We start from the raw sequence: 20,629 nt of genomic DNA on the forward strand, positions 1-20,629 counted from the left end.
TTTTCCTTTCCACATAACTGAGTAAAATTAGTCTGAATGAGTAAAAAAGGATAAATTCTGTTCCATATTTCAAACCCTTATTCATGAGTTAAGTGGCACAGGCTGCTTAAAGAATTTGAATCTATCAGCTTCAGTAAGTTTATTGACAACATTTATTTCCTGCCATTCTGCCCAGTCAGGCTGTGTTTAAACTTGCATCAGAAAGAAAACCATGTTCATGAAGTCTGAACAAAAAGCGACATGAACTTGAGTTAGCAATAGATTTTTCTTTCTGTACTGTACAAACTGCATAGCCATTTCCTAGTTTTCAGTTCTGATCGCACAGACTCACACTGAGTACTTGTGAATGAAAAAGAGAGGAGCTGTAGAGAAACATCTTGTGTTGCAGCAAGAACTACGTAATGGAAAATCATATATTTTATCAGATTGTAAACACCGTGTGTGAAACCTCTGTCATGTGTATGGCATGTAATGATTCTCTTTCAGTCTCAACATCCAGTTTCTTTCAATAACTCAAGGTGCATTTATAAAAAAAACCTTTTTTCAGCTTAAGTGTATCCTGTGGTTTCTGTCTAATGCTGCCAGGGATCCATAAGAGCTAAATAAACTCTGTACCTTGCACCTTGTTCCTTTGCATCTTTAAAGCTGCTTAGGGACATTCTGAGATAATTGTAACTCATTCAAGTCAGACTTGACTCCACATTGCTTACAACTAGGTGTTGCATGTGAGCAATAGCCTCAGAATGCTGCTGGACAGAAGAGAAGGCACACCCCTGTCAAACTCTTGTCCTGCAGGTGCATCTGGCCTGTACATGCAGTTGACAATCCAGTAAGTAGTCCCATGACATAGGATGGAAACAGATTACTCTTGCTGGATTAGGGAAGTCATGTTGGGAGGACATAAAGTGCACCTGTTTAATGATCGGGTATTAGTATGAAAACTTTTTAATCAAAGTACCCATAGCTGGTTACACATAGCTCTAAATCTTAGCCTTCAATTTGTTTCTTAAAAAACAAATTGAGAGTCAGGTTAGAGTCTCAAAGCAAGATTTGGGAGACCCATATTTGAATCCCCACTCTGCCATGGATGCTTGCTGGGTAACCTTGGGTCAGTCATACTCCCTCAACCTAACCTACCTCACAGGGCTGTTGTGAGGATAAAAACAGGACAGGAGAACTATGCTGCAAACTGCTTTGGGTCCCCATTGGGAGTACAGTGGGGCATAATATATCAATAAATGATTTCTGGCTGGTGTGTAAACCCTGTTTTCTGTGTTTCTTGCATCCTCTCTGTTGGCCAACAATGAGGCTAGTCCATCTTTCCTTATAATTCTATTTCTCTGTTTGTCCATAACAGTGTGTTCTAACATCTGAATTCACAAGCCACAGTTAGTACAGTGACACAATCTAGACTGAAATTGTGGTTTGGTGCCAAGCAGCAACCTCTGAATTATTTGAACCATCTACATTGAGAGATTACAACTAACTGTAGTTTGCTCAAGTCATAGTTTACCATGATGTCTGAATGAAGCCTGAGTTTTTCTCCTGTGTGCAAGCATCTTATTAGAACCTATTTAGAGGGCTAAAAGCCAATTCCCAAAAAAATTACACTGTCTTCCTTCAGATTGAACCAAGGCAGTTTATCCAGTATGAGTGCCACTCCTTTACTGTTCTGTATATTTAAAAAAAACAAGCCTAGAAGAGAAACTGATATTCTGTATGCAACCATTACTGGGTTTGGGGTTAGTACACAGAAGCACCAATTTCAGATAATTTTGGCTTTTATGGTTTTGGCTGGAATTAATAATTCATTATGTAGTGCTTAAAAATACGATCCCTGTTTTCTTAAACTGGCCATTTGCAATCCAGCCAAATAAACAAGTTTCCAAATCCTTACTCCACTGTCTGTAATAGGCATGTGGTTTCTTTTTTTCCTGAGTCAAGTAACAAAGTGTTCGTTTGTACAGGGAGTTTCTGATGATGGAAACTTGACATTTGGAAAACACAGTAAGAGGATTTGAGGGAAGAATGAGGCAATAATTAAAATTATAACATCTCAATTCAGCTGAACTTGAAAAATGGATTTGCATTATTGTCCATTTTGCTTTGTATAAAACAGATTTGTATTAATTTGAGATGAACATGGTAAACAATCAGTCGGATATAGGGTCATTTTCTGTTTTCTTCCCCATGGAATGTATTCTTTTCAAGGAATATAAAATAGCAGTTCAAAATAGTTTGGTTAATACAAGAGCTGCTTGTGATTTGTCAGAAAAACGAGTTTATCCTAGTAACTCTTAATTCAACAATATCATTTAATAGTCAAATACAATTTAAGCTCAAACTCAAGATGGTATTCTAAACCTTTTTGGCTTTTAAAAAGGGGCTGTCTTCAACCTGCATATACATTTATTGCCCCCATTCTGTACTGGCAGATTCTGCCAATTGGAGGGGGCACCATACCCATACCCCACTCATCTTAAATTCATCTGATCTATAATTCTATAAGCACTTTAATTTTAATAATATGATTGCTTTATCTTGTTTTTATCTGGATTGATATGTTTAATGTATCTTGCCACATAGTGCCGCTAAATGTAAGCCACCCTGAGCCCGTTTGCAGGGAGGGCGAGATCGAAACCCAATTAAATAAATAAATAAATGTTTAGGCTTTTTAAAAATGATGTGATTTTTCCCTGAGGGTCTTGTTATTCAAATCCACCATTGTATTTACCTGAAAGCAATCAGGTGTAATAAGCAGAACCATTTCTCAGGCTCAGTCAAATAAGATGTGCTATATTGCTAATAACATGCTGTGATGTCCCTTATCCACTGAGACAGAGTGCCTACCATCCTCTATAACCTCCCTTCATCAGGTTATGATTTATAAGTAGGTCAGGTAGCACCACCCTTTTTTTCTCTTTTAAAACCTACAGAGAGTTATGACCATCTCACACCTCAGGTCCTCTCACTCACAGAGACATCCACAGACAGGGTAGCCCGGCCCCCTTTAATAATCAGCCCTCACTCACACAGAGCTATTGTGGTTGGAGCTCAAACACGTTCCAATCACTCGCTGCTACCATTCATTCATATCCTAGAATATATGTACACAGACCAAGATATTAAATTGTATGTGTGTGTGCCTCTTCCCTTTAGACATGCAGCCCACAGGGTTACTCAAACAAGAACACTTTTATTTATAAGAACTGAGGAAAGTAAAGTGTAAGGACATTTCACTTCCATTGAAATTTTGAACTGCGGTCCTGTACCTACAACTAGGATCCTTTAGTTACAAATTTACTATTTTCAGCCTGTTCCAAGCAGCTCTTCTATATAGTTCCCCTCAGTTAGAAAAACCCTTTTCACCTCAGCCCTTAAGCGATCCTCCTCTGCCCCTAACCCCTGTCATTTCTCAACTCCTGTTTTTCAAGTCTCCTGCTCTCAACATTCCACAGCTCTCATTGGCTGCTTTTAGGGAGAGGCTGAACCTAGCCTGTCTGTCACACATGCTTTCCAGCATTATCAGTCTAACTTGTACAGTTTTCTGTTTGCCTCCTGAAGGTGGCAAATGTATTGCAAATTGTGACATAGATGCTTGCTCCATGGATCCAGTGGGATGGTTCACTGCAGAACAAAAAAGGGATTAATTTCCTGACTTTACCCAGAAGGCCTGTCTTTGGAGAGTAAAACATCACACTTATAACTGAAAAATATGGCTCAGAGTCTGATTTTATTAACAACTGTGTCAGTATACAAAGATATTTTGCTGGTAACACATGACCATATTTGTCACTTTTTGAAAGATTAATTGAATAACATTTTAAGCAATATTGTAAGCATTATCACATTCATATACGGACTATCTTTTAAAATTGTATTTATTCATGAAATTTGTAATATGTAATGTAACATAAATGTGTATATAAAAGAATCAAATCTTCACAATCTGTTTTACTCCTTTCCGTACTTTGAATCATAGGCTTCTAACATTCATCTGTTTGATTCATATTTTTAAACTTCAGTAAAACTTTAAACAAGGTTAACTTGTACAACTGAATTGAATTGTATGAGTTAATCAGGCATACTGCTTTAGAGAAACTACAAAACATGAGTCAAATTTACCTCATTAACTGACACATTATGCTGTAAGTAATGCTTGTGTTCTAAATCTGCAAATGGAATCATGTCATATACCAGTAATTCTTATGAATTACAAAACTTACTACATATACTTGATTTACAAATAGAGGAATCCATAGTACAACTGTGCATTCTTGCTTCCTCAAATCAGCTTTAACCAGACAGGTATTCTAATACAGCACTGGAGATACCATTGAAGATTCCAATTGTGACAGTCTGGATTCTGGCATAACATAGACAACCTAATGAGTATTTTCCATGTCTGGGGCAATTAGAACTTTACACTGTAATTTTCCAGGACTGTCTGTCTCAGGCAGACTGGGCAGGGTAATTCTAACTCTAAGCACCTGTGAGAGCATTAAAACGGTTTAATCAGCAGTGCTCCAGAAGATGTAGGAAGTAAGTACAGTCTTCTTGATACTAAAATGGTCATTATTGGGAACAGCCCACAATCTTTGCAGGGTGTTACCCTTAGTAATTGGACTCTTTTTCTTTGTTAGGGCTCCATTACCATCTGCTCTTCCCTTTTCTAATGTACACTAATGCCAAGTCTTTGCACTCCTCTTATCTGTACCCAAAAGACTTTTTGCCATTCTTTTGTCAGTAGTGAAAGAACTGATTGGAACTTGGACAGAATCATTAATAGTTTACTTAAAGTGCCATGCTGCACCAAGATGGATATCTTAGATGTCATGATCACTTTTATCAATTAACAGAATTAAGGGTGCCAAACTGAGCCTTGTTCTTGAATTTCTTACTACCTATGTTTCAGCTCCTCAGAATCTGAATGTTTCATCATTTTGAGAGGATTTCCAGAGGAACCAAATGTGCTGTTTCCATTATTATTATTATTATTATTATTACCAGTTACTGTGTGAATTCTTATTAATTCTTATCAGTTATTATGTGAAATACTAGTTTTGAACTTCAGAGAATCCTACCATATCTGATATTTTAAGATCTGATTACTATCTGGGGGAATGGCACAGGCTATACTTAAAGTAGTGCCAAACTGGAGAGATCTTGACAACACGTACATGAAATTGTTCCATCATTTATTTTGAGTCTGAACTAAGTTTAAGGCTTTCCATAGATGGTGATTTCATTATCATATGCAAGGAATTGCGACCATTTCATTCTTCTATCCCCATTACCCTTTTGAAGCAGGAAATGTTCACATTCTTCTATGAATTGACTTCAGCATCTTCAGATTAGTACAACTTTAAACTTCTGAGGTCCTTTTTTCAAATTTCAAACAAGCATCTGTGGGTAAACATTTTGTTCTCTTACAAACCTGGCTTGAATATGTAAGAGAGGCTTTACTTTGGTTATGACCCAAACCATAAAAAGCTGCATGTTGCAGTACTACTTTTTTGATCCTCTAGCCTTTTATTTTTTCCATCAAGCTTTCTGATAGATTCTTATCCACGTTATTAAGTTAATATGAAGACACTTGATGAAAGCGGTTGAGAGCTCTTTATGTTACTCTCCATTTTGATTTTTTCTCTGAGGAAATCACTGGCTGCTAGTTGCACTTCTTCCTTGGGTATACTTTGCCTATCAAGGTGTGAGTGCATGAGAAGGATTTCCAGATATTTGCTGCTCTGTCACATCAACTGTCTACTAACCTGCTCTGGAGCTGCATGTGTCTGTTGTGCACAGCTTGTTAGCTGTGCTAACTGATCTCAAAAAAGAACCTACAAATCTACTCACAGTGATATCTTGCTTACTATCTCTTGCTAACTCTTGCTGACCATCTTCTTTGCTGTGGCATTCACCTTCTTCTGCTCTTCCTTCAATTTTACATCTTCGCTCTTCCTTTGTGCAAGGAAGCAGCTGATGTGGAATTTCCTCGCTGGGGAATGCCTTGCAGTTGGCATGGCTCTGTGTGGATTTGCTCTAGTGCTTTAAATCCAAGCTACTTCATCTGATCTCCCGTCATTTTCCAGGACAATCTACGTAAAAAAGATGATCGGATTGAGGAGCTGGAAGAAGCACTAAGAGAGAGTGTGCAAATAACAGCAGAGCGGGAAATGGTACTGGCACAAGAAGAATCAGCCAGGACACATGCTGAAAAACAGGTCTGCACACTTACAGTCACTGGTGTTGGTATTTATTTTTTTGTGTATCAATGTAATGTGGAAAGCAGCACCTTATCAGAGGATCCTAAAGGCCTTGGCAGGCATGAGCTAATACAGCTTGTGAAATTTAATGCATATTCAAACATTTGATCCAGGTACTAATTTTAGGTCTCTTCTGAATGTCAAAATGTGTCCTCCTAAATGGTGCCCTCCTGAAAGACATGTTCCTGACTGAGTATAGCTAGCCAACTGTGTGACTTAGCACTGTGTAAGATATCTTACAGATTCTTCCTTAGCCTGTTCATTTTTAAAAATAATTCTGGGTGAACAATCCACACCTGCTTACCTCTTCAATTATCCTTTTCAGCAACATGGGAAATGTACCTGTTGGATTTCTTGTTTCAAAAATTTCAGCAGTTTTCAGACATTAGTAACAGTGTTTTTTTAAAAAAAAATTGTACTCTGAATCCCCAGTTAATAAAGCCGTTGATAAACATGATGGATCTAATTGTTAATTATTTTTTTAAAAAAATTAGTGATGGGGTGGGGATCTTTATGGCAGTATTCTCAGTGGAAAATTATTCCTTGATAGTCACCTAAAGTTTTCTGAAGGCAATTAAGTTCAGCGTTAGTTGTATAACAACAGTGTAACTTCCATAATTATTGGAGGGATGCTATATTCTCAGGCTACCTATGGAAGAACAGATTTGTTTGTATGTATTTATATCATTTACATAATTTTTCCTCACTTTTCTCCCCAATGAGAGCCCAAAAGGGCTTACAACATCCATCTCGTCTCCTTTGTTTTATCTTCACACAACAACCATGTGAGGTAGATTAGGCTGTGGGAGTGTGAACAGCCCAAGGTCACCCAGTAAGCCTCCATGAATGGGGATTCAAACCTGGGTCTCCCAGATCCTAGTGTGACAGTCCGACAACTACACCACAATGGCTTTTTAAATGTTCTTGTATGTATATTCAGGGCTAGGGCTGCCAAGTCTCGTTGAATCGCGGCGGGGGATCGTCATTCTTCACAGGAGCTCTGCCGCGGGGGACGGCAACAGGCGTTGCACCGCCGTCGCCAGGATGTGACGCTACGCGTCACTCTGGCAACAGGACCGTTGCCAGAGCGACGCATAGCGTCACATCCTGGTGACGGCGGTGCAACGCCTGTTGCTGTCCCCCGCGGCAGAGTTCCTGTGAAGAATGACGATCCCCCGCTGCGATTCAACGAGACTTGGCAGCCCTATTCAGGGCTAAGTAAATATACTATCTAATATAGCTTAAAATGGTACTGAACCAACTTACTCAGAGATTTGTTGGCAACCTTTCATTAACTCTTTGCCTTCTCTTGCAAAACTTTGAGCTAGTTTGGTGTAGTGGTTAAGTGCGGGGACTCTAATCTGAGAGAACCGGGTTTGATTCCCCACTCCTCCACTTGCACCTGGCTGGATGACCTTGGGCAAGCCGTAGCTCTGATAAGAGCTGTTCTTGAAAAAGAGCAGTTTGTGTCAGAGCTCTCTCAGCCCCACCTGCCTCACAGGGTGTCTGTTGTGGGGAGGGGAAGGGAAAGGAGTTTGTAAGCCACTCTGAGACACCTTTGGGTAGTGAAGGGCGGGGTATAAATCCAATCTCTTCTTCTTCTTTGTATAGTATAATAGTTTGCAGTAAGTTATTGCTCCCTATGGAGGGATTTTCTTTTCAATTTGGGGGAAATATGGCCTTTCAATGTTGTCTTAATTTGTTTTGTGAGGAGTGCTTCAAGAATTCAGAGTGAAAACATTAAAATAAAGGTGATAGTTTTGGTTCTGTGTTTTAAATATAGAAGAGTATTTTAATGTGTTAAAATTGTTACATCAACCCTAGGCATATGTAGCTTTGTACTTCTTGTAAATGTACAGATTCTTAAGTTGACCATTCTGCTTCTAATTGCATGCTTCCCCTTTCTTCTGTTTGCCTTGCTTTCCGCCATTCTGCTTTCCATTGCCTGTTGAAGCTGCTAAACGAAAGAATGCATGAGGTCAATCATTTAGGCTATAAATGGCTCAAGGTATGAAGAAGTCTCATTTGTGTTTGTGTCTCTCCCCCACCCCATTTTTCCTGCTGTAACGTTTAGTAGACCAACCCTCTGCGGCCCTGTTTCATTGCCTGCCCTTTTTCTTGTGGCTGTGGTGATCTGATGTGTCAGTGGGTAACTTCTGGCAGATTCCAAACCCTTGCAAACATTAAATCTAAGCCATCAAAGGCCGTCTGAAATTAGTCTCACACCACTTAAGGTAGTTCAGTCCTGTCTCAACAATTGGATAGCAAATAGAAGGAAGTGTGTTTAGTCAGTCTTGGAGCTTGCCTTGGGAGTATTTCAAGTTAGCTGTGTCAAGTAATATTCAGGAACCAAATTCCTTCAAAAAGTGTGTGCTCTTAGCTGTTTGCCTCACTGATCAAAATTTGGTCTTGCCAATTAATCACTTAGGCCTTTAAGTCATAATCCCTGAGGAAGTGAGACTGTCGCCGCAGCTCCCACTCCTTTCTTCTCTCATAAGCCTGCAGCAAGATAAGAGCCTGCCAATCCCAGAAGCTTCTTCTGTATCCACAAACTGCTCTGAACGCAGGTGGGGGAGAGCCCCCTCCCTCCTTCAGAATTCAAGATAAGCAGAGCAAGCATGTCATCCATGTCTTTCCACCTCAGAAGAATAACCTGTGAACTGAGCCACAGGTGAAAAACAGCCCTTATTCAAAATCATCAATAAAATACTTAGAATAAAAAATAAAAGTATTCTTGCCAGTTGTATTCGGTATGTAGTTCAGCTGACTTGTTGGAGCAGGGACTCTCTTTTAGAATACTGTTGCTTTGACACACTTTTGTCATTGGTGCACCTAAAAATTCAAAGTCTTGTTCCCATAACTAATGCAAATTAACAGCTGGAGGTATTGTGAAGCTTTTCAGTAGGCTTTTAGTTGACTAGTTAACTTTGCCCACAAGTTAGGCTATCTACTGTATGTTTGGCTGCCGTCTCTTGACAGAGTAGTGATTATAACTTGGATAAATATGTCAGTGTTAGAGTAAAATAAGCTGCTACTTTAGCCACAGGGCAGCTTCATCCAGCTAGTGATCCAGAAGCCGGGAAGGATTGAAAACAGTTCTTACTAGTTACAGTATTTGGTGCCAATATATAGTCCCATGTAAAAGCCAGACATTCAGTTGCTTAGTTCTTCATTTTCCCATGGCCTGGTTCAAATATCTGGTGGATTAGAGACCACAGAACAGCTCCTTTTCCTTCTCAGGAACACTTCTCCCATGCCAGCAAGGCTCTGTTTGTTATTTGCATGGCTTCCTTCACTTTCCAGCTCTTTTAACAAGCTACAGCTGCTAGTCTTCCTCTTCAGGTCTGGCAACTTAGGCAGACTTGAAAAATGGCTTCCTATTTGCATCCAGGGAAGGAATTCAGCTCTTTCATAGTTTTCACAGGAGCAAGGGCTATACAAGTTGTTATACTATCCCACTTTGAAGGTTACATTGGTAGCATACTCCCCTCCACACAAGTCTATACCTATGTTGGCATCTTTCTCCTTTAAGCAGAAAAGATTTAGTTGTTGTAGAGGAAATAGCCTTATTTATTACTGCATTTTTTTAAAATTTATTTTTTCTTTTTGTGCTCCGCCCCAAAAAGGCAACCATAATTTCGGTATTAAGCAAATCATCCCACCCCGACCCATTTCTGGCAGACAAATGATATCACTAAAATACAGGTTCTTTGTAAGTTTCCTCTTTCTCTTTGTAAAGAGCCTTCCTATAATTAGCCCTTTACACCTTCTAGGTAATGTTTGCTGTTTCTCTAACAGCCTATCTGTGGTCCTGTTCATACGAGCCGTTTGGGCCGGGAGAAGGACGGATCAGGGCCGGAGCAAATGGGCGCGATCCCACAGCAACATCTGGGGAACGTCGTGCTTCCGTCTCCGATCCGTCCCATCCCGCCCATACAGCGCAGCAAAAAAGAACCACCTCCCTAGGTGGTTCTTTCGGATGGGCCGCGGCAAGTGCGGCCGGGGAGCGATGCGCTGCGGCTGAGGGGATCCGTGGGAATCCGCCGCGGCGTGTTAAGTTTGGTGCGGCTCTGCTTAGCCGCGTTCCAGCCGTCCCGTGTGGCAGGGACCTGTGTCTGCCTAATTTTTATTGTGATCTTTTCTATATTAGTTCCAACAGAGTGAATAGGCTTTTTTGACCTGCATTGTTTATCTATCTAAGCCAGTTCGGTGTAGTGGTTAAGTGCACGGACTCTAATCTGGGAGAACTGGGTTTGATTCCCCACTCCTCCACTTGCACCTGGTTGGATAACCTTGGGCAAGCTGTGGTTCTGATAAGAACTGTTCTTGAAAAAGAGCAGTTGCTGTCAGAGCTCTCTCAGCCCCACCTACCTCACAGGGTGTCTGTTGTGGGGAGGGGAAGGGAAAGGAGTTTGTAAGCCACTCAGAGACACCTTTGGGTAGTGAAGGGCGGGGTATAAATCCAGTCTCTTCTTCTTCTTCTTTTTTTAATATATATTTTATTGGGTTTTCAAATCATAAACAAATACATAATAGCTTATAGATTATAACATCATTGAAAGTCGACATTTCAACCAGAAATATTATTTGACAGCAACTAGGTTAGCTAAACAATTTTCTAATAATCCCAAATTCATTCCATAAATCATTAACTGTGAGTTAAACTCTACGTAAGGCATAAATTCATTTCCACATCACCATCTCCTTTAATGCCAAACTTCAAACCTCCTCAACCAACCATTGCTCCGGAGTCAGCTAAATATTCTCATTAACTCTATTGCCACCCTATATCACCATTAATCCAATAAGATATGAGTTATTTATTTCTAATTTAATCATGCACGCTTGGAAGTTTATTTCATTGTGTGTGTTTGGGGGGGGGGAATCCAGTCTCCTCTTCTTCTAAAGAGTCTAGTTGTAGTATGATTTCAACAGAAGAGGGGCTCTGACTGGCCCTAGACCACATAGATTTAGGTGTCCCAGACCAAGCTGGTCCTGCTGTTTTCATGCACATGGGTAGCAGGAGAACTTGAGGTTAAGAATATGTTTCATTTCAGAAAGCTCTCTTAGTCCTGTGCCTCTTAGGTCCAAATTCAAATTACATCTACCATGTGATTACCATGGGTCTTGCAGCAGTATGACAACTGGGAGTTTCCCTGGGAACTTAGTTTATAAGTGCTGCTGGCTTGGGGTCCATTTAAGATTGAGACTGCAGTGTGGTAGAGGAAGGGCAACCTGAAATGGCCATGGGGGACATTATTTCTCCCGCCAAGGGGGCTGCATGTGCACTGAATGCTTTTGCATGCAGCTCCCCAATAAGGCATATAATGGCCCTGGAGCCTTTTCAGTTGGGAAAACAGCACAGGGAAAAGCAGGCGTCCCTCCTCTCCCTACCCCACTGTCCTGATCCGAATCAGAACCCTTCAGTACTTTTAATGTGAGTTTGCATGAGAAACTCACAGGTTACCACATTATATATGTGATCTGTTGTTTGGCCCTTAGTGATCCATGTTGAATTACTGACATAAACTCCTAGCCAAATGGCCAAGAAGTATTATTTTAACTAGCTTGGATTTAAAGCGCTAGAGCAAGTCCACCCAGAGCTATGCCAACTACAGGGCATTCCCTGGCAAGGAAATTCCACATCAGCTGTTTCCTTGCACAAAGGAAATGACAAGAGAACACCACTGGTGGTCACCTACAGTTCACAACTCGAGCCAGTTCAATGCATTATTAATGACCTACAACTCATGCTGGATAGTGACACTTCCCTCACACAGGCACTGGGGGAGGCGACATTGTAAGCAAGACAGCTCATACCCTGCCACAAATGTTGTTAGTCTTTAAGTTGCTGCTGGACTCTTGACTCGTTTCTACTGCTACAGAAAGACAAACATGGCTACCCATCTTGATCTGTCGTAATAGACCAGTTGAAGTTTCAGGTTAGTTTTCAAAAGCTAATTCCACATACATTGCATTCTAGTAATCAAATGTGGATTTGACTGGACTGTGGATTACTGTGGCTAGATCATACCTCTTGAGAAACAGCGTGCTAACCTAAAACAACTTCTCACCTACAATGATAAACTACTTAACAGTAACATGGACTCGGGTACCAAGGCCTGTAACAAAACAAGGTGCCAGTTTTGCTCTCCTATAGGTCCTAGCAACACCATCAGTGAACCCAGCTACATCAGCCAATACCATCTCAGGTTCATCTCTAAATTCTCTCAGCTCTCACCTACCTCACAGTGTATCAGTTGTGGGGAGAGGAAGGGAAGGTCATTATAAGCCACTCAGAGACTCCAAGTGAAGGACAGAGGTATAAATCCAACTCTTCCTCTTCTTCTTCATACTCCTGCTCATCCTCTGATTTGATTTATGCCATCACATATTAGCAACGCCCTCCCACCTTCTACATTGGGCAAACAAGCCAGGCCCTTTGACAAAGAATTAATGATGGAAGTTTGATATCAGAAACCACAATATTCAAAAAACAGTGGGGGGACATTTTAACCTTGCAGGACATTCAGTTGCTGACCTAAAAGAAGCAGTTCTCTTACAAAGGAAATTCAGAGAGAGATTAGAAAGAGGGCCTGCTGAATTGCAACTGCTAATGAAGCTCAAGACAATGCATCCACCTGGCTTGAATAGAGACCTAGGTTTCCTGTCTCGTTACCAGTGGTGATTTCTCCAAGCCTACCGCCCTTCTGCAAATCACACCTGATACAATCACACCTGCTATTGTTATTTGCCTGCTAATTTCATTCGGCATCTGAAATCAGTCCACTTCCCCATCGATAGGACAAATGGACTCACATTCTAGCCGTATCTGAAGAAGTGAGCAGTGACTCACGACAGCCCATACCCTGTCACAAATGTTGTTAGTCTTTAAGGTGCTGGACTCTGACTCTTTTCTACTGCTACAGAAAGACCAACATGGCTACCCATCTTGATCTGTCATAATAGACCAGTTGAAGTTTCAGGGTGGTTTTCAAAAGTTAGTTCCACATACACTGCATTCCAGTAATCAAATGTGGATTTGACTGGACCGTGGATTACTGTGGCGAGATCATACTTTTTGAAAAACAGCAACAGCTGGTGTATCAGCCTAAACTGATAAAAGCTGCCACATGCTATAGAATAGACCTGAGCCTCCAACTTTACACCAGGATCCAACAGCACCCCTAACCTGAGACTCCAAACCAGGTACTTCAGGGGAAGTGTAACTCCCTCCAAGACAAGCTGACTCCATAATCCTTGAAATGCTTCTCCATTGACCAGCAGTTCCTCAGTATTGTCTGGATTAAGCTTTTGTTTATTGTCCCTCATCCATCCCATTACCCTCTCCAACTACCTGTTCAGGAATTCTACAGACTCTCAGCAGTTGAGTCAAGAGTGAAATAATCCTTCTCCTCCAAGACCATCTAAAGCAGAAGTGTCGAACTCATTTGTTACAAGTGACGGATCTGACATAAATGTTGCTTTGTCGGGCCAGGCCCATGTGTGCCATAAAATGTAATGCCAGGTACTAGAAATATAAAATTTATAAATAACACAAGCAAACCCAATTAACAATATTATTTTTTACTCAAAATGCAAACAAAAGCAATTGATTTACTGGGGAATCCACAGGAGCCCCAATAAATGTATTTAAATATATTCAAGACTAGGTTTTTTTCCAAGAGATACCATAAAATGGGGAGGGAATCTACAGAAGCCCCAGTAAATGTATTTAATCATATTCAAGACTAGGTTTTTTTCCCAAGAGAAACCATAAAATGGGGAGGGTATCTTACATTCCCATACAATTTTTTTTAATATACCATTTTTAGAAGACTAGTAACCTTCCTTGCAAGTAAATAGCGTAGTTTTCCAACACTTCTCCCATACGCCCAGCAACAGCAGCCAAGCACAACTACGAACCATCTCTTGCTCTTTGTTTCCTCTTTTCCCCTGTCCTATCTCTGAGGATCTCAAGGAGGTACACTGGACTTACCCTTCCACTGTCCCATCCCCACCAACAACAACACTGTGATGTGGTTTAGGCTGAGCGACCGGCCCTGGGTAACCCAGATGACAGGTTCCTTGCTGAGAAAGAATGAGGGTCTGAACCTGGTGCTCCCAGATCCCCTCCACTGCCAGTTCTGATTCCTCCTGCATGTCCCACAAAAGCAGTGGGGCTGAGAGGAAGGCCTGACAGCGAGGCTGTTTCTGAAACCTTCAAGGGGTGTTTTTTGTCCTCCTGTGATGCCCTTTCCTTCATGGGCTGAGAACAGGCGTGGGGGAGGAGGGAGATCCCCGTCTCCCATCCTCCCTGACACTCACTGTGCCTCCCAGTTCTGCAGCTGTTCTGATGTTCTGACAGTGGCACCCTTTTTTCTTTTGCTCCTCCACTCACTTCTGGGGCCAGGACGTCTTTCCCCTCAGAGCAGCATGCACAGGATGGCCCAGTTACCTCCCAGCCAGTTTGGTGTAGTGGTTAAGTGTGCGGACTCTAATCTGGGAGAACCGGGTTTGATTCCCCACTCCTCCACTTGCACCTGCTGATGTGACCTTGGGTCAGTCGCAAGCTCTGGCACAGCTGTCCTTGAAAAAGAGCAGTTTGTGTCAGAGTTCTCTCAGCCCCACCCACCTCACAGGGTGTCTGTTGTGGGGAGGGGAAGGGAAAGGAGTTTGTAAGCCGCTCTGAGACACCTTAGGGTAGTGAAGGGCGGGGTATAAATCCAATCTCTCTCTCTCTCTCTCTCTCTCTCTCTCTCTCTCTCTCTCTATCTCCGTCTCTCATGCGCACACACACATCTCACACACACACACACACACACACACACACACACACACACATATTGGCCGTCCTCCTCTCTCCCCCACTGGCCCTATCCCTCTGTTGACAAATGATTGCTCTGCATGACTGCCCTCTCCAGACCCCCTTGCGGTCACTGTTTGGTGCAACAGTGGCAGTGCCAGCCCCTCATCTCCATCCCTGCATGTAGTGGCTTTGCCAGTCCTCACTGAGCTGCAGTTGGAGGAGGTGGGAGGGGGGAAAAACATCATGCCTCTGTCTCCACCTCTGCTGCCATTCCCCACACAGTATTTTATCTCAGCCTCATAGTCCTGCCCCCCAGCAATTTCCTTTCTATTTCTTGACAGTTTTGACCACACACACCTCACTGTGCACCTGCTTGCCCACTCCCCTCCCTGAACAGCCTCCTGCTGTCCCTCCCTAGCACCAGTTGCTCGTGGGCCGAATAAGAGCCCTGGACTGGCCATATGTTTCACAACCCGGATCTAAAGGTACATAGCCACCACTTGCTCAAGCACCGTACCCAAGAGTGGAATGTTGACCACCAGGAAGTAGTTATTTAGGTCATTCAGATCCAAGAATGTCTGCTTCAGGAGGGGTCTCATAATTGCTTGTTTCAAGTTAGTTGGAGCTATACCCCCCTGCGGCGAGACATTTATTACCTCCCAGATTCGATCTATTAACCTAATCCGGCACAGTACTGTCGGCCATGAGGGGCAACAGTTGAGCCTAGATGTGGTGGGCCACGCACTTCTAAGTAGTTTGTCCACTTCATTAGGGTTCACAAACTGAAATTTATCCATAGAATTATAATCATACTGCACTCCGGTAGCGTCCCCAGAGCCCCTAGCTATACCTTGTGGCTAATAGCCACTGATGGACCTCTGCTCCATATGCTTATCTAATTCCCTTTTGAAGCCGTCCATGCTTGTAGCACCCACCACTTCCTGCGTCCTGAGATTGAACCAAACCTGTTTCATCTAAATTGCAGCTGATATGAGCAATTATATCCTCAACATGCATTGCACAAGAGTCACAGCTGGCCTGTATATTTTCCAGGTCAGCATCTTCCAAGGCCTGAAATTAGAGCCAGAAAGACTCTGCTGCATGGCATTGCAAAGACTCAGTGGTTGCAGAGAAGTAATCTCATTTTGCTACCATCATGGCCACAGAGCAGGCACAATAACGTGCTCTCACCCATGTTTGGTCATATTCCACTTGCTCTGTAGCAGTCTGCCCAACCATTTCATCATACCAAACTCTTCAGTAAACCAAGGGCATTGTGCCTTGGAGTCTTTGGAATGTATGGTTGAATACAGGTTAGAATATAGCCCTTCAGCAGTGACTGGAAGGAGGTAGAAGACTCTGTGTTAATCTGGTAGGAAGGATGTAGGTTTTTCGTGGCCACAAAGATGGGCTTGCGAACAATGCCTGATGAAATTTCGGTGTTCAAAGTGATCTACCTTTCTCCACAACCAGTTTTACAGTAAATAAGGAGCAGCTACATTTTTTCTTTGTTTAACCTATCTCTAGCTGATTCTTCACAAATTCTGGTCTTGCCAACCTTAATATGTCACACATACAAGCATTTTGTATTTACACGTGTTCATAGTCAAAATCAGAATGTTATCAGCAGCCCTGTTATTAAAGAAAGCAGTTTTTTTAATTTAAAAATGTGTTAAAAGACGATGAGAGACCAATATTTAATAACCCCAGAATCATTCTTCATCAGTGTGCTACCTAAGACTGTTTGTGCAGTCTTTCAGTCTAAGGTTTCAGAATAGCTGGGTGGATACTCTTTAGCATAGGATGAAAGCTGTTGAAAAATGTATTGGCTGGAAGCAGTTGAGAAATGTATTGGCTGTAATATTTGACAGCATCTAAAACATCTTAACACTTTCTTAGAAAAACAGGATTTGCAGTGAAATTATAATTCATTTTTTGTTAATCTGTGTAAAGGTTTTTATTAGCTTGTGATTTTAAATAAACCATCTGGCCATACTTGGCACTTCTCACAATGTGTTTTTCCACTGTAATGTGTAACTTGGACAATTAGACTGCATATTTGAGCTCAGCCTAAACGTGTACATTATGCGTCCAAACGAGTCTCAAAACTTTGGCCTCATTCAGACGTTACAACAGCGATTTATTTCTCCGTGATAGGTACAAACACGGCTCCCCTTTGCCATGCTCACATACTCCTCCCCCTGTTAAAAGCACAGCAAAAAAGCCATGTTCATTCTCATCACAAACAGCTGTTTGGCATTCAAATGCTATCTTTCCATTCTTGGAAAACACTCCAAGAAAAAAAAATCTGCAGTAATTTATGGAACCCCCAAAATATCCATTCAGTAATAAAGTAGCTCCTGAGTATGATTGATTTTTAAAGTATCTTCTGCTTCTGAGAACCAAGTGTTTGAGTGGCAACACTTAGGGGGAGTACTTAGGGTATACATGTCAAGATTTTTCATAAGAATTATTGAATGATGGCTTAATATCAGGCTCAGAAGTTTTTGACTCATTCATATTGAAGGAGGGCCACAGTTAGAGGCACACTAAGATCATGACTTAGACAAGCCTTGTTTGTTCATGTCATCTAATGAATAGAAGTATCATAGCATTTTTCTCTGCGTCCATAAGACACTTTTATTAAATGGCTTGATTGTCCTGAACTTAATACATGTAGTCATGGGCCTTGAAGAAGCCCAGTGGATCATATACTGGGATCCTCTTCTGGATATCTGCTGCTCCAGCTTGTTCTTGGAAAATCCTGCCAGATAGAAGATTCAACAGCCATCCCTAGATAGATTTATTTAATTGCTAAAACACTGTTATAATCAGAGTTAATCTGATTATCCTATGCTGGGCTTCCATGCAGAGTTACAGTTTCTTCTTGTTCAGTTCTCAGAATTGTTTCTCCAACTTTTACATATCTGTTCAATTTTTTACAGACTGCTATAAGCCCAGTGGCTTCTGTAGAAGAAGAAGAAGAGATTGGATTTATACCCCGCCCTTCACTTGGAGTCTCAGAGCGGTTTACAAACTCCTTTCCCTTCCCCTCCCCACAACAGACACCCTGTGGGGTGGGTGGGGCTGAGAGACCTCTAACACAAACTGCTCTTTTTCAAGGACAGCTGTGCCAGAGCTTGTGACTGACCCAAAGTCACATCAGCAGGTGCAAGTGGAGGAGTGGGGTATCAAACCCGGTTCTCCCAGATTAGAGTCCGCACACTTAACCACTACACCAAACTGTAGGCAAAGCATACTGTTCCCTAGTCATTTCTCATAAGATTTACATCTTAAATCTCTTCTATAATTCTTGTAGTACTGAATCCCATCCCAATTTGTCAGCATCTTTCTTTAGCTAATTAGTACTACTTCAGAGGAATAAAATCCAGCTTCCTAGAAACTTGAATCTACTCCTGTTAATATACCTAAAGTGGCATTTGTCTTAGAACACTGAGTATTGGACTTGTGTTCATTTTCTTACACACTGTGATTCCTAAATCTTTGGCCAGATGTTTGCTGCCGATCCAGTTATTTCCCCCGTATCTATCCTATACTTATGCATGTAAATATTTTTCTAGTGAATAATACTTTTCTCCAATCTATTTTCATTTTAGGACTATCTCTATTTTCAGTTTGAGATAATTTTAAGTCTCTGTAATTTCTCTGTATTTTGTATCATCTGAATTTGAAAAATGTATTTTCCACTCCTCCATACAAGATATGGATAAGGCATTGAACCAAGAAAGTGACTCCTGCTATTTTCCACTAGATTAAATACCAGTCTTTGTAGTTCTTTGTAGTCTACTTATCTCCAGCTTTCCTTCAAGGATGTTGTATGGGACTAATTGAGAAACCTTGCCGAAGTCAAATATTCTCCTTCCTACTTAAAGTAGTTACTTTTATTTAAAAAAGAAGAAGAAGAAGAAGAAGAAGAAGAAGAAGACTGGGTTTGCTTAGTATGATTCCTGACGACGACGACGACGACGACGACGACGACGACGGGGTTTGCTTAGTATGATTCCTGGTATAATTGCTGTCCATGTGGCCAACTCACATGGAAAGCAATTAATGTGTAACTTCTCTATGCACTTAAAGCAAATAATAAAGCATGGTGCTCTACCAGTTTTGCAGTCCCTGAGTTGTCATCCCCTTTAAATCAGACAAGCTTCTCATGTCTGCTAAGATTACACCAGTTCTTCATGCATTGTCATATGTACCACCTATGCCCAGCTGTCTCCTTTAGGATCCATAGATAAACAAATGGCTGTCAGTCCCCATGGTGATGTAACTCAAATTGTTCAGGCATGCTTGGACATGCTTCTAAGTTGTTTGGAGCTATAGTTTCCCACTTCTTATGATTAGTTTTGCTGAGTAACCATCAAATCACAGCTGTGTAAAACTGAAACAAGGTGTGGTATACTTGAGCTTTTAAAAAACATAATTGTCAGTCTGTGAGGCATCCCACAGAGATGCTCTTCCATCTAACATACTTACTAAAACTTGTGCTTCTAATAGGATTTTATGTCTTTGGCTTTCTGTTTTTGCCTGAAAAAAAAGCATGTATTCGTTTTTCTGTTTTTCCTGAGTTTTGGATTCTGTGCTGTCACTGTGCTCAACTGAGCCTTTCCCTCAGTGCATGAGGCTTTTCGTTCAGAGCATAGAACCCAATGATCTTCTTCGTGGTCTCTGTGCTTCACACCAATGGGATCTAGTGCGCCTGCGCTGGATCTGCCGGTGCCTAGCAAGCTCTCTTACAAGGATTTTCGTGCCTGTCCCAACTGAGCATGCTCAGGAGCCCCAGTGAGCATGCCCAGAACGGCAGGCACGGACATCCCGCTAGTTCTTTCCTTTCCGCCGCGCTGAGCAGACCTTTCTTCGAGAGGTCTGGCCGGATCGCTGCTGTTGGATCACTTTTTAGTGATTAGCTCTCGTTTTTCGCCTCAGTTTTTCTTTAGTTTCTTTTTCTTTCTATGTTTTGACCAAAAAAAAAGGAGACTTTTTGTTTTTCGTCGTCTGAGGTAAATTTACGTCAGGCCTTCGGGCCGCTGCCCCCCCCACCCTCCTTGTCGCTGGCTTTTTCTCCTCAGTCTATGGAGAAGAAGAAGACAAAGAGGTAAAAAAAGTGGGGATTTTTCAACCGTTGTCGTACTTGTGGAAGTAAATTGGCTCCTCCAGACGGCCATAAGTACTGTATCTTCTGTCTTGGGGAGACCCACAAGCCAGACTCCTGTGAACATTGTGCGCAGTTTTCCAACCAAACTCGGAAAAACAGAGCGGCACGTTTGAGAGTTTTTCTTTTGGAGAAGGCGCTTCAACCGATGGCTGACCCGCCGGTTATTTCCTCCGTCGTCATGTCTTCCGCTGCCGACGCATCGACATCGAAGCCGTCGACATCGAAGGTTAAGTCCGTGTCCGATACCAAGAGGTCGAAACCGAAACCTAAGGTACCGAACGTTCCTTCCGCAGCATCCACCCCTGCTAAGAAGGCCAGGAAGTCGGACTCCTCAGTGGCGACGCAGAAGGGGGCCAAGGCGGTGAAGCCTGCTAAGAA

At 41.9% G+C, this 20,629-nt stretch overlaps 1 protein-coding gene across 6 annotated transcripts in view; it reads left to right on the forward strand.

The window, feature by feature from the left end:
- Positions 1 to 20,629, forward strand: part of ERC1 (ELKS/RAB6-interacting/CAST family member 1) — a 296,094-nt gene that overhangs the window by 144,953 nt on the left and 130,512 nt on the right. For all 6 annotated transcript variants that reach the window (XM_015422884.1, XM_015422885.1, XM_015422886.1 and 3 more), the window contains one exon: positions 6,093 to 6,224. In XM_015422884.1, coding sequence (XP_015278370.1) covers positions 6,093 to 6,224 — 132 coding nt within the window. The remainder of the gene's footprint in view (positions 1 to 6,092; positions 6,225 to 20,629) is intronic.

The sequence above is a fragment of the Gekko japonicus genome, unplaced genomic scaffold (genome assembly GCF_001447785.1).
Source record: "Gekko japonicus isolate JY-2015 unplaced genomic scaffold, Gekko_japonicus_V1.1 scaffold34, whole genome shotgun sequence".
NCBI lineage: Eukaryota > Metazoa > Chordata > Lepidosauria > Squamata > Gekkonidae > Gekko > Gekko japonicus.